The 15,227-nt window shown below is 41.9% G+C and overlaps 1 protein-coding gene across 1 annotated transcript in view; it reads right to left on the bottom strand.

The window, feature by feature from the left end:
- CCDC170 (coiled-coil domain containing 170) overlaps nucleotides 1-15,227 on the bottom strand; it is an 82,177-nt gene that overhangs the window by 26,427 nt on the left and 40,523 nt on the right. Inside the window, exons 6-8 of the mRNA XM_064292276.1 lie at nucleotides 14,912-15,112; nucleotides 8,999-9,172; nucleotides 5,776-6,018 (exon numbers count right to left, since the gene is read on the bottom strand). Of these exons, the coding sequence (XP_064148346.1) occupies nucleotides 5,776-6,018; nucleotides 8,999-9,172; nucleotides 14,912-15,112 (618 nt within the window). The remainder of the gene's footprint in view (nucleotides 1-5,775; nucleotides 6,019-8,998; nucleotides 9,173-14,911; nucleotides 15,113-15,227) is intronic.

The raw sequence follows: 15,227 nt of genomic DNA, 5'->3' as shown, positions 1-15,227 counted from the left end.
AAGGTTTACACACCAAAAAAAAAAAAAAACTTTGACGGTTACGAGGGAGAGGAATGGAGGGGATGAAAAAACACTAAATAGAAAATAGATAAGTGGTAACTTTGGTGAAGGGTAAGACAGTACACAGTACTGAGAAAGCCAGCACAACTTCTCCAAGCCAAAGTCATGGAAGCTCCACAGGCATATCCAAACTCCCTGTGGGACTGAATTACCATACCAGGCTGAGGGCTGTGGGGACCATGGTCTCAGGGAATATCTAGCTCAACTGGCATAACATAGTTTATAAAGAAAATGTTCTACATTCTACTTTGGTGAGGAGCGCCTGGGGTCTTAAAAGCCTGTAAGTGGCCATCTAAGGTACTCCACTGGTTTCACCCCTTCGGGAACAAGGGAGAATGAAGAAACTAAAGATACAACTAGATGGTGCCCGGCTACCACCACTGACTGCTCTGACAGGGACCACAATACATGGTCCCGGACAGAGCTGGAGAAAAATGTAGAACAAAATTCTAACTCACAAAAAAAGACCAAACTTACTGGCCTGACAGAGACTGGAGAAACCCCGAGAGAATGTCGCCCAGACACACTTTTGGCTCAGTAATAAAGTCACTCCCAAGGTTCACCCCCTTCAGCCAAAGATTAGACAGGCCCGTAAAACAAAACGAGCACACCAGCCCAGGGTCAAGGACTAGAAGGCAGGAGGGGACAGGAAAGCTGGTAATAGGGTACCCAAGGTGGAGAAGGAAGAGTGTTGACATGTCATGGGGTTGGTAAACAATGTCACAAAACAATATTTTTAACGAGAAACTAATTCGTTCTGTAAACCTTCATCTAAAGTACAATGGAAAAAAAAAAAAGAAAATGATGTATTGCACTGGGCAGATCTGCAAAAGACCTCTTTAAAGTTTTTAAAAGATGTCACTTTGATGACTAATGTGTGCCGCACCCAAGCCATGGTCTTTCTGATCTTCTCATATGCATGCAAAAACTGAAAAATGAAAAAGGAAGACTGAAGAATTCCTGCATTCAAATTGTGGTGTTGGCGAAGAATACCAAATATACCGTGGACTGCCAGAGGAATGAACAAGTCAGTCTTAGAAGATATACAACCAGAATGCTCCTTAGAAGCAAGGATGGCAAGACTTAAATTCACACACTTTGGACACGTAATAAGGAAAGACTAATTGATAGAAAAGGATATTGCACTTGGTAAGGTCAGCAAACATGAAGGAATCCATCGATGAAATGAACTGACACAATAGTCAGAACGATGGACTTAAACATAACAATGATCATGAGGATGGCATGGGACCAGGCAACATTTCGTTCTGTTATACATAAAGGTCACCATGAGTTAGACCTAACTTGAGGGGAGCTAAGAACAGCAACTCCATGATGGTAGGGATTTAATATAATCAACATGACATCAGGTAGCTGGCTGGTATCACTTGGGGAATGGTGTGATATTGGGCCTCTGTTTTTGGCAGATGAGGGCTCAGCAGTAAAAGGAGGCAGGTCAGCCTTGGTGAAGGGAAGTTCAGGCATAGTCTCCAGCCCTAACCCCATGGCCATGCCACTTTGTATGTGAATCCACTGAACAAGCAACAGAGTAGCCCAGAAAGAGGCTGACATCCACAGAACATATCATTTTGTTCATCTGATTATTGAGAGCACCTTGACAGCAGATGTTCTTTGGTAGATATTCACATATTACACAAAAATATTATTTAAAATATATGGGAAAAAGTTTAAGTATACTGTCAGGGATTGAATTGTGTCCCCCCAAAACATGTGTAGACTTGGTTAGGCCATGACTGCCAGCAATGTGAGGTTCTCCTCCATTTTGTGATTTTCCTATGCATTATAAATCATAATCTCTGCTTGTGGTTGAACAGGATTAGGGTAGAATTTAACACCCTTGCTCAGGTCACATGCCTGATAACACGTAAAGGGAATTTCCCTGGGGTGTGGCCTGCACCACCTTTTATCTTAAAAGAGATAAAATGGAAGCAAGCAGAGAGCTGGGGACCATATACGACCAAGAAAGCAGTGCTGGGAGCAGAGTGTGTTCTTTGGACCTGAGGTTCCTGTGCTGAGATGCTCCCAGACCAGGGCAAGATTGATGACAAGGACCTTCCTCCAGAGCCAACAAAGAAAGAAAGCCTTCCCCTGGAGACGATGCCCTGAATTTGGACTTTGAGCCTACTAGACTGTGAGAGAATAAATTTCTCTTTGTTAAAACCATCCACTTGTGGTATTTCTATGAAAGCAGCACTAGATGACTAAGACATATGCCTTAAACCAGTCTTCATCATGTCAGCAAATCTCTCCCCAAATATATTGTTTCACATGAGAAACACACATTCTCTTGACACGAACCTACTATTCTGATATTCTAAGCCAGGAGCGGGAAATTTTATTTGTTTCTGACACCATCTACTCAGCCAGTTGTTCACCTTCAATATCCATCTTTCTTACCTGAAGTCAACAACTTTCAGTTGGAAAAGAAAACACTTTTGTTGCCCTCAACCAAAAAAAAAAAAAAAAAGCCCATTGCCATTGAGCGGATTCTGACTCATAGCGATCCTATAGGACAGAGTAGAACCGCCCCATAGGGTTTCCAAGGAACGCCTGGTGGATTCGAACTGCCAACCTTCTGGTTAGCAGCTGTAGCTCTTAACCACTACACCATCAGGGTTTTGTTACCCTCAGACTGTTCATATTTCTACCCAAGAGTTCAAAGCACTGTGATAACACTGCAAGTTTCTCTGGTAACATTATTTACTCCCATAATAACAGAATTAAAGAACTCCTTGATCAGAAGCAATGTTGTGCCAAATACCATGACAGACCTGGGAAGTGATTTATGTTTTTAAAACCTTGGAGAAGATTTATTGGGAAGATATTTCATTTTTCAATTTGTATTTAAGAAAATCTTGCCCCTCCTGATTAGGCATAACCCCTGTACATACAACCACCTCCCCAAGGGGAAAGGGAATTTTTCACAAGTATTAGCTAAGGTCTGTGAGTTCTCCTTACTCTCTTCTGGAGCCTGGCATTTTGCTTCTTTTTCAAAGGTCTGCATTACACTTTGGCTATAGTGGTGAAGTCTCTTTCCTTTTTGTTCTGTGCCTTTCTCCCACTATTAGCTGTCTTACCACTTGCTTCCATTTCTTTGTCTTTTTCCTTCTGGCTTCTTTGGAAGTGTTTGGGGACCTTTTATTCTAACAAAGCAGTGCTCTTGAAGTCTCATAAGGATGGAAGCCAGGGGGAATGAGTCCCACCAGCCCTGGCTTTGTGGCGGGGATGGGAAGGACTGACTACACACACCCCATGGAGGAGGAATAGCTAACACAGGTCCCAGCCACTTCAACTTCAGGACAAGCTGTGTAGTCTTTTGGAAACAAGAAACCAACTCTCTACCACTATCACACCAAACTGTTAGACCAGATGGTGTTTTGTAACTAACCATATTTCCTCCAGTTTGACTTTTATTTTCTTTCATGCATTGCTCAATCTTCCAGGATTCTTCTCTCCCCTCTTTCTTCCTGAGATAGTGTCTGGGTGGAAGAAAACCCTTGCGGTCTTAGGAGAGGTGTTTCATGTCCACATGCTGCCCTGGAATCTTTCTTGTACCTAATACCTCTGACAAGTGAACTCTGTGAAAGTTCACTCACCAAAGTCAAGGCCAGGTCTTTGGCTGTGTCAGTCAGGGTTTTCTAGAGGAACAGAACCAGTAAGAGATAGATAGAAATATAGGTGTAGAGGCAGAGACATATTCCCTCCCTCTCTCTCTTCTCCCCCTCCTTTCCTTCCTCTTCCCTACCCTTCTTCCCTCCCTTCCTTCCTTTCTTTCAAAGAATTGGCTTATGTGATTGTGGAGTCCTCAAGTCTGAAACCCAGAGGTCACGTGGCAGGCTGGAAACTCAGGCAGGATTTCTGTTACCATCTTGAGGCAAAATGCCTTCTTCTCCAGGAAACCTCAGCTTTAGTACTTAAGGCCTTCAACTGATCGGATGAGGCCCACCCACATTATCAATGGTACCGTACTTTTGCAAATAACGCGCCCACACACATAGCACTCATAGTGCCTAGGAAAATAATGCATGAGGGGTTTGCACATTTGGCAGAAAACATACAACGAGCATCATTTGCATAAAATATAGTAATCTCCTTTACTTAGTGTCAACCGACTTCATCTACAATCACAGCTGCAAAACACCTTGGCAGCAACATCCAGACTAGTGTTTGACCAAACAACTGGGCACCACAGGCCAGCCAAATTGACACACAGAATTAACCATCTGTCACATTAGCCTTCGCAAATTCAAGACTTTTCTGTCACTGCCATTGGAGCGCAGCTTAGGCAATCTGCCCCAGAGCCTCCAATGCAGGGCCACTGTGCCCCAACTGAGGGAACACCCCCACCTGTTCCCTCAGTGAGCTCTCCAGACAGCATCTTTGGTGCTCTTCCAGAGCCTCCAAGAGCGCAAGCGGAGCACGAAGCTCCTGCTCCCACCCAGCACACACCCCTCCAAAGGTCAGTCTGAGGGGCAAGGGGGATGGAGGATACTAACTTCCCTGTGGTAATTCCTCCCCACCCACTGCATCCCACAGATGCTTCCCTTTCCTCCCCTTGCATTTCAACTTTCTCCCTGCCCTGGGTCACGCCTGTCCCCTTTCTCTAAGGAAGTAAGTCTCAGCTTTATGGCCTAGTCTTGATGGCAGAAGGGCTTCAGAGGGTGAAAAAGTAATTACTCAGAAGGGAAAATACAGTGGGAAATATTTCCTAAATATTGTCCCCACTACACATGTTCTAAGGCTGGCTTAACTCCAGATTCTTCTTCCCTACTGATCCTTTTCCAGGTTTGGAAAGATTTCAAAAGTCACTTTCAGACCACTCTTCTCCAAAGGGCTAGGACATTTTTGTCATTATAGTGACGACATGCATTGCTGCCAGGGATGATACATGTATATTAGGTTTCTTCCTATTGCCAATGGCACACGTCTATGACATTTTAAATATCTGAATTAAACTCTTCTAAGTTTCCATTTCTTTCTTCCTATATTCATTAGAAGTTAAACACCTCGAATCCAGGAGCCATATCTCCCAAGTGCGTTTTTCCTCTTCACATAAATGGTGCAACATAAATATGCTGCTGCCTGGCTCTTCTAGTAAACAATTGTGTCCATTTTCTCATTTCTTCCTAAGCAAATTCCTACATGATAAATCCCTACATGATCCGTAATATCACAACAACAACGACCAGCTGCCACCAAGTCAGTTCTGACTCATGGTTACCCCACGTGTGTCAGAGTAGAACTGTGCTCCGTGGAGTTTTCAATGACTCAGTTTTCAGACGTAGATTGCCAGGCCTTTGTTCTGAGGCATCTCTAGGGGGACTCAAGCTGCTAACCCTTCAATTAGCAGCCAAGCACTCTAACCATTGCACCACCCACGACTCCCCTAATATCACAGCCATCCGCATTTGGAAGAAAGGTTTTTATTTTCTGTACAATCATACTTAACATCGACCCTCTTTGACCAACTGTTCACACAGTAGTTACGGCTTTATTTCAAATATTAAAGAGACACTGACTTAACATAATATCCTGACTCGTGTGATTTTTGCACCTTTCCCACAACTCTCAAAATTCCGAGGAACTTTTCACCTTCTTTCTTGTGGTGCAAACATCATGAGGCTGTTACTCTTTTGCATAAGCTTCTAAGGAGCCTAGCAAAAAAACGACGGGGAAATGAAGCTGGTCACTTGCCTTCAGCTCACTGGTGTCGGCAAGTTTAGCTTTGAGCTCAGTGTTCGATTCTCGACAGGTGCTCAGCTCCTTCTGTAGCCTCTCCACTTTCTTCTCCAACTTCCTGACTGCGAGAGTGGCCTCGTCCTTCTCCACGGCCAAGGCCGTGCGCGCCTGCTTCTCCTCCTGCAGCTGGGCTATTTTCTGCCGGAGGAGGCTCAAGTGCAGTTCTTTGCTCTCCAGCTGTTCTTTCTGAGTCTTTAGCTGGTTTGATAGAAACAGGGAGTTTTTTTGTTTTTTTTTTAAATAATTGAACAGTCAGTAAATATAAATGAATTACCCCGACAATGCTGATCTTTATCTACATTTCAATAAGACTAATCTATAAACCACCAAAAGAGGTTATTAGACTCCTTTTCCTGATTGCATTTTTTATGCATATTTTCTCGAAGAATTAATTTTGTAGCTGTAAAATATGGGACAAAGGAGGCGATGTGCACAGGGGTAGGCTTTCAACCTCTGATACTCTCCAACATTACGTGCATCCGAATAAAAATGTGAAATTACTTTTAAAACCACTGAAATGGGTTTCTCCAAAGCAGAATATAGTAAGGCACAGAGATGCGAACATCCTCTCCAACACCCAATGGCAACTATGCCTGCACTGGTCTTTTTTGAAAGAAGAAAGAATGTAAATGAGGGCTACAAACTGAGGCTGACAAATTTCAACCACTTAAGTCTGGGCCGGGTAACACGAAGCATGAGCATTGGTATATTTTTAAAGTAAGGTATACCAAAAAGACTGCAAAAGACTGCTTAGAAAACTTTGTTTGCATATTTAAAATCTTAGGGGTAGAAGGGACTTCAGGACGTTTTGGGTTCATATGTCATATGCCTGGCTTATAATCTCCACAAACCATGTAGAGAACAAGGTCCTCAAATACCATTTATTACTGGTAATCAAACTTGATGAAGGAAATTATAAAGAACTTTAGAAAAAGACCATGGATGCTAAGAGGGAAAGAAAAATCCTCCTGGGTTTTACATGTCACAATTAGCGAGTGGAACATTAAGTACCCGTTGCTGTCCAGTCGATTCTGACTCCCTATAGGACAGAGGAGAACTGTCCCATAGAGTTTCCAAAAAGCACCTGGTGGATTCTAACTGCTGACCTTTTTGTTAGCAGCCATAGCTCTTAACAACTATGCCACCAGGGTTTCCAATATTAAGTACAGAAACCTCTTTCATCTATTAGAAGCACTGGGAATCAGAATCATGTGGAATTAGGGAATTTGAGAGCTGACGAGGGTCACAATTTTCCTAATTATATACTTTGCACTTGCAGAGTGTTAGTAAGAGGTATGACGGACTGACTAAAATACAGGTTCCAGTATCTCGCCAAGCGGTGATAGCTTTGTCTGTGTCAGAGAACACTTTCTGAATATTAAAAGGCCCTTTTAATGTTTCTTTAACTAAACTGTTACGGACTAAATTGTGTCTCCCAGAAAGACATGTTGGAGTCCTAATCCTTGTACCTGTGAATGTGGTCTTCTTTGGAAATAAGATTTTCCTTTTTTTAATCAGTTAAGTTAACCAAGGTCATGTAAGAGTAGGGTGGGTCCTAAACCTAACCCCTTCTGAGTGGTGTCTTATAAAAAGGGGAAAAGGACATGGAGAGGCACACACACAGAGGGAAGACACCACAGATGCATCGACAAAGCAATGCCAAGCACTGTCAGCAGGCACCAGGACCTAGGGGAGAGGCCCACAGAAGGAATCGGTAAGGCTTGCCCTCTGATTTCACTTATAGCCTCCAGAACTACGAGAAATATTCTGTTTTTTAAAGCCATCTACTTTAAAGATTGAGGCAGTGCTAGGGAACTAAGACAACTGCCTTCCTTGCACTTCTTCATGTCAAATTCCACTCTATTGCACATTTACACTGGCAAGTTCTTACACTAGCAATTTTAATAATTATATAAAACTTAAGAAGGAATGGTATTGGATATTGAGAAAGGAAAATCAGTTATCTGAGAATTTTGAAAACAACTGTAGCTCAGCTAAGTTTCTCTGATAGTAATAGGATCTGTCTGCTTTCTTTCATAAAATACTCCTAACGATACAGAGAAGAAGAGGCCAAATGTGAATAAAGCATCTTCTATGAGCCAAGAGTTCAAAAATGTTATTAATCATTAACTACGGCATGAGTTAGGTCTCATCTCCACCTTAAATATGAGCAGACAGAGACATATGTAATTTTCCTAAGGTCACACAGCTTGGAAGAGCCAAACTGGAAACCCAGATGTGACTCATTACCCAGCCTCTACACCATCATCCTACCACCAAATTTTCCTAAGGACTATTATAAGAACACATCTGTGCTTTCCTATTTCCTTCCCCAATACCAATAATTATGCAACTAATTTTTATCCTTTTCATCCATTCATTTATTAAGTCTAAACTGTTTCTAACTCTTCCTTTGATCGAGTGAAAAAAAAAATCTCCTCTCTCCACTTTCTAGTGCAATAGAGCTTACAAAGGCAGATGGCTGGATGTGATCCAGTTCTCCACCTCCCCTACAGCAATGCAAACAATGAACTTTTCAGCTAGGTAAACGGCTACCCAGAGTAAAGACTACATTTGCAAGCCTCCCTTGCAGCTAGATTTGGCCATCACAACATATTCTTGCCATGGGATATAAACACACACAAGTTCATGTTGCAGCTTTCAGGAGACTTCTTTAAAAGATAGCTCATACAAGCTTCTTTAAAAGACCGCTAACACATGCTCTTTTGCCCCCTCTTCTTCATCCTTCTAGTCTCCATTCTTCTGCCTGGAGTACAGATGTCATGGCTCTAGGCACCGTCAGGAACCATGAGGATAAGGGCCAGCCTGGGAATGAAAGACTAATGAGTTGGAGTGAGCCTGGTTCTCTGAGGACTTTATAGCCAGAGCTACCACACCAGCCCTCAGTTGCCTAGCTCCAGAATTTTATATGACAGGGAAAAAATACTTTTACTTCTTTAAGTAACTGTTATTTTGAGTCTCTACTCCTCACAGTTGAACATAATTTTAAGTGGTGCACTACCAACCTCTCAGATTTGATACAGAGACTCAAATTCTAAATGCATGTTGTTATGTTTTTTAGTCACGTTGGTAAATATGGTGGGAGTAAATTATTGTTCAATATTTGGGATTCTCAGAAATTCCTTCCCTCAACATTAACAAGTTTTAATAGCCCTACCTTTCTCTGTAAATTGTGGGCGATCGTCTTGTTTTCAACGACTGCGTGGCTCTCAAGGCGGACCAGCTGCTCTGTGCGAGCTAAAACTACATCCAGACGCATGTCAAAGCCAAGTTCAGCAGCCATCTGGTCCAACTTCATTTTCTCTGATAGCTGATCCAGAAATTTAAGATACTAAACCCGAGAATGAAAATGGGACACAAAAACAAAGTTAATGGATAATCTCACAGAATCATTCTCTTTCTCCCAAGCTTACATGCAGTTCACATTAAACTCACACAGAGCGTGAATCCCAAACTCATTGTTGAGCTTGAATCCCAAACTCATTGTTTCGTAATGCTACTGAACCAGCCGGCTAGCTCCATGTTCTACTCCCTGCTCTACTCCTTGCTCAAATACTCTTGGTTCTCTTGATCAGTGACCTTAATGCCCAGTCTAATATTATACGCTCCTTTAACCCTGCCATGAAACAAATTTGGCTATGTTCCTAATGCCATCTTTCTGTTTTGGCAACACACTGCTATAATGGTGTCCCTCTCAGGCTAATCCAGCCCCTGGAATCCATCTGTCCATGCACTTGTCCATGAGGATTTGTCACACCTTACTGGGCCCTTGCCTCAAAGGTGGAAAATGACAACTTAACCAGCTGCCACATTACTTTTGTTGGGCTTATAAAAAAAAAGAATTGCCATCAAGTCAATTCCAACTCATGGTGACCCCGTGTGTGTCCAAGTAGAACTATGCTCTGTCATGGATTGAATTGTGTCCACAAAAAATCATTTGCCAACTTGCTTAGTCCATGATTCCCAGTATTGTGTGGCTGTCCTCCATTTTGTGATTGCAATTTTATGTTAAAGATTTTAACAGCCTTACTGAGGTTGCATCCCTAATCCAATGTAAAGGGACTTTCCCTGAAGCGTGATCTGCACGACCTTTTATGTTACAGGAGATAAAAAGAAAGGGAAACAAGCAGAGAATGCCGAACTTATACCACCGAGAAAGAAGCAGTGGGCACAGAGCAAGTCCTGCAGACCCAGAGTTCCTGCATGGAGAAGCTCCTAGTGCGGGGAAAGACTGATGAGAAGGACCTTCCTCCAGAGCTGACAGAGACAGAAAGCCTTCCCCTGGAGCTGACAGCCCAGATTTGGACTTCTAGCCTCCTAGACTGTGAGAAGATAAATTTCTCTTTGTGAAAACCGTCCCCTTGTGGTGTCTCTGGTTTTTCTAGCAGCACTAGGTGACGAAGACACGCTCCACGGGGTTTTCAACGGCTGATTTTTCAGGAGTGGATTGCAGGCCTTTCCTCCAAGGCCCCTCTGGGTGGCCTTGAATCACCGACCTCTCCGTGAGCAGTTGAGCACTTAGCCATCTGTGCCACCCAGAGACTCCAAACCCAAGCTCCCCATACAAACAAATTGGAGCTTTTTTTTTTAATTAAAATGCTTTGGATAATGTCTTTACTTTTTTTTCTCTAAATTTTAGTTTGTTGTTGTTGTTGAGAATATACACAGCAAAACATACATCAATTCAACAGTTCCTACATGTGCAGTTCAGTGACACTGATTACTTTCTTCGAGTGTGGAACCATTCCCACCCTCCTTTTCTGTGGTGTTTCTCCCTCATTAACATAAACTTACTGCCCCAAAGGTTCCTATTTAATCTTTCAAGTTGCTGTTGTCAGTTTGAACCCATATAGATAGTTCTTAGAAGAGCATGATGCTCAAAGCAGAGCTTTATTACTAGTTAAGGTAAACTGTTGTTCAGTTTTAAGATAACTTCAGGGGATATTTTTTTCTTTAAAGTTTTTAATGTATCAAGAAAGTCAGGGTTCATATTGTAGCAGGTTAGAATTACAAAACTGTTTTAGGGGTTTTCCTCTGCTGATTTCTGTGGCTTATCTGGTCACACATATACAACAGATGCTGTTTGATGGATGAGTAAATCAATCGATGAAATTTCTAGGGCACACTTCCATGGTTTGGGTTCTATCTTTGATATGTTCTTCTCACACATCTGGCATTTGCTGGCAATTAAATGTTTAAAATAAGTATAATTTCCTGATGACTAAACATATCAGCACTGAGTTTTCAGTTAAGCATATCAGCTTAAAGCTTAGAACAATCTATCTTTTAATTATCAGGATGAAATTATGTGTAAGTGTATATTTTCCAATTTTCTTAAATAGCACAGATAGAAATACAACTTAATCTCTTCCTTCCGAGCCGTAATCATTACAAATATCGCTTATTATACTCTGCTGCAATGCCACAGGTTGCTTTTGGTTCTTCATCATCAGGTTCTCACTTCTTATTGCTGTATCAGCTCTTCCCTTGAAATTGTTAATTTCTAATCTGTGTGTATAAAAGTTAAAAGTTAAAAAAAAAAACTGAATAGGCAGTCCCCAGGTTACGAACGAGATCCTTTCCTAAGTGTGTCTCTAAGTCGAATTTGTAGGTTTAAGTCAGAACAGGTACATATCAGGCTTACTTTAGGACAAGAGAAGGAGCCCTGGTGGCACAGTGGTTAAAGCATTCGGCTGCTAACTGAAAAGTTGGCAGTTCAAACCCACCAACTGCTCTACCTCCATAAAGATGCACAGGCTTGGAAACCCTGTGAGGCAGGTCTGCTCTGTCCTATAAGGTCACTAGGAGTCCGACTCAGCAGCAGTGGGTTTTGGTTTGGTTTTAGTGCATGAAAATGCTCGAAGCCTTTTCAATGATTTCAAAGCTGCACGTGCACAAGTGAAGGCGACTGTGATGAATCTGTTGTGAGCAGGTGTTGGTTCAATCGTTTCAAAGTGAGGGCAAGTTTACGTAACGTTAAAGAGCAAGTGTGAATTGTCTGTAAGTTGGACATTTGTAACCCAGGGACTTACTATATTTTAAATAAAATAGAGTTGACAGCTTTTATGTGAAGGTATGAAAGCATCTTTTTTTTTTTTTTTAATTTCTACATGTGACCCATCCACTTAACATGCAAGGACCTATAAGAAAATCAAGAGGATTATGACAGGACCAACCTAGACCCCACTCTAGCTGAATTTCTCAACAGAGGAGGTGTCTTGGCTGTGCCCCAGAGGGTTAAGGTTGCTAGAAACTTTAACTTCATAGAAATGAAGTATAACTATATATTTTGTGCATCTGAATCATAGTTTAGTGGATAAGAAACCAATTTGATTTTTTGGTTTTGTTAGAAACTGTATTCTACACTATTTTGCATAAACCTCTACATCGGAATCGACTCGATGGCACTGTTTTTTTGTTTTGTTTTTTTTCCTACATCCTTAGGTGGTGCAAACAGTTTGTACTTGACAGCAGTTCAAACACACCCAGTGGTACCACGGAAGAAAAGGCCTGGCAATCTGCTTCCATAAACATTCCAGCCAAGAAAACCCTAGGGAGTAGTTCTACTCTGTAACACATGGGGTTGTCACCATGGGTCAGAATTGACTCAGTGGCAACTAACAACAGCATTTAAACTCTGTATAACACTGGTTTTCAGTTGAACATGCATATTGCCATTACTAAGCCATGCATTTCTTAGGCAGTTATCTATGGGGGATTCATCATGGACAGAATCAGTTTACCTAATTTGCTTTCATAACTGAATCATTTTGGCATAATACCAATTAAAATGAAAGAGTCACATTCATATAATGCAGGCATGGTATTTACTCGACCTTTTTTTTTTTTTTAAGTACAGAAAAATGAAAATGATTAAGTTTCTGGGGTACAGATTTTTTAACCCAGGAGTATTTTTCTGGGCCAAATTCTGCACCTATGCTCTTGATTCCATTTGTCTCCCTTTCTCCTACTACTCTCCCCTCTACAGATTCCTGCAGCCCACAAACACTTTCCTTCCATCCTGTCCAGCAAAACCTTTCTTTGATCTCTTTTTTCACGGCTACTGATTCATCTCTCTTTTCTACTTGGTCACTAAACTTTACAGTACCAAAAAAACCCCACTGCCGTCAAGTCAATTCCAACTCATAGTGACCCTATAAGACAAAGTAGAACTGCCCCATAGGATTTCCAAGGAGCAGCTGGTGGATTTGAACTACCAACTTTTTGGTTAGCAGACAAGTTTTTAACCACTGTGCCACCAGGGCTTCACAGTAGTCTATGCTTAATTCCATACTTAATTCTCTATCCCTTCCCTCTCTAGTCAAAGCAGCAAACTGTCTTCTCTTCTCCATCCACGCCACTAAAACTGCCTCTCTGAGGTCACCCACCATCACATCATGAGTCTGGACCCCTTCTACTCTTTCTCTTCCACTAGGTTGTTGTCACCATCATTTGTGATTCCACATTGCAAACTCTAGGCCACAGAGACATCAAAAGGATCTTTCTAAAATATTGTGATGCTCTAAATCATTTATTACAATTCATCTTCTACAGACTAAAGAGCACTCAATCATCATAATCCAGCCCCAGCTTGCTCTTCCAGCCTTCTCTCCTGCCTGAGCCCCACCAAGAATACCATGCCTCCATCGTACAGGAATAGCCACCCTGCATTCTATGACTAGACCATGCACTTGCATACTTTCACATCTTGTTTAAACTCTACAGTATCTGCCCCTTCTCTCTACTAAAACCCTACTTATCTTCAAAAATGAACTTAACTATCACTTCCTGTCATGGATTGAATTGTGCCTTCCCCTCCCAAAAAAATATAATGTTGAAATTTTAACCCCTATACAATAAATAAATAAAATAAAAAAGTATATATATATATATTTTTTTTATACCTATGAATGTGACCTTGTTTGTGGAAATGGCGTCTTTCTTTGAGGTTATCAGTTAAGTCATACTGAAGGGTCCTAGTCCTGATCCTAGAACCATATTAGGTTGGGTCCTAGTCCTCATCCTCTTCTGAGTAGTGTCTTATAAAAGAGCAGAAGAGACATGAAGAGAGAGTCACGCACAAGGGAAAGACAGCATGTGAGGATCCGTCCACAAGCCAAGCAATGCCAAGAAATGGCCAGGCTACCAAACGCTGAAAGAGACAAGGATCTTCCCTAGAGCCAACAGAGAGCAGAGCCCTGCTGATGACCTGAGTTCAGACATCCAGCCTTGAGAACTGTGAGATAGGAAATTTATGTTCTTAAAAGCCACATACCTTGTGGTTACTTTGTTATGGCACCCCCAGGAAATTAAGATGCTTCCCTGGAAAAATCCTCCCTTTATCCAGAATTTATCACTGCTCTCCTTATGCTCTCATAGCACTCTATTTGCTCAGTGCACCTACTATAGCATGTATAGCCTTATAGTACGAAAAAGTATTTGAATATCTGTCTCCAAGTCGATTCTGACTCAGCAACCCTACAGGATAGAACTGTCCCATAGGATTTCCAAGGAGCAGCTGGTGGATTCAAACTGCTGATCTTTTGGTTAGCAGCCAAGCTCTTAACCACTGGCGCCACCAAGTCTCCACCTCCTTCCCACCCCACCCCACCCCCAATTCATTATGAACCATTTAAGATCAGGAACTGTATGTTATTCACACCTTAACCCCAACCTTTAGGTCCTCATAGATAACAGGCATTCAATAATACCTGTTGAGTTTAACTGAACTAGTATGAATCAAAAACCCATTGCCGTCGAGTCATTCCAACTCATAGCAACCCTATAGGACAGAGTAGAACTGTCCCATAGAGTTTCCAAGGAGCACCTGGTGGATTCGAACTGCTGACCTTTGGGTTAGCAGCCTAGCTCTTAACCACTACGCCACCAATTTGAATTAAGGGAACTTCGAATTATAGGAAGAGACCCGAAAACAATGTCCATTTTTCCTTGAAATCTGTTCAGGCCAGTACTTAATCAATCGAAGTCCTGTAATATTCAGAATGTTTTCAGGTAAAACATTACTCTGCAACAGACGTCTCCACCCATGGGCATACCCTCAGGTTATTACTTTTTGTTTCTCAAAATTCAAGTTGTCTCGCAAAAAATCTCCAGAAACCAGCTCCCCCTCCAGGTGTGTCACTTGAGCCTGAAGAGTCTCCAACTTGTTCTCGGCTTTCTGGGCCCTCTGTAGAGCCTTCTGGTGCAGCTCAGTCTCATTTCCCAACTGTTGGACAAGCTTAGATGTTTGGGCTTCAAGCTGGGAGACCATCTGGAAACAAAGAGAAACAGAACAAGGATAAGCCTTGTTTTAGATGCAACAAAGTGTTAAAATCTAGAGCTCCGGCCAGGCAGCGTAACTATTTATAACACCCACTTCTAGAATC

This window comes from Loxodonta africana, chromosome 1 (assembly GCF_030014295.1).
Source record: "Loxodonta africana isolate mLoxAfr1 chromosome 1, mLoxAfr1.hap2, whole genome shotgun sequence".
In the NCBI taxonomy this organism is placed as follows: Eukaryota; Metazoa; Chordata; class Mammalia; order Proboscidea; family Elephantidae; genus Loxodonta; species Loxodonta africana.
The sequence above is the reverse complement of the archived record's forward strand: the minus strand, read 5'-3'. Positions and strand labels throughout refer to the sequence as shown.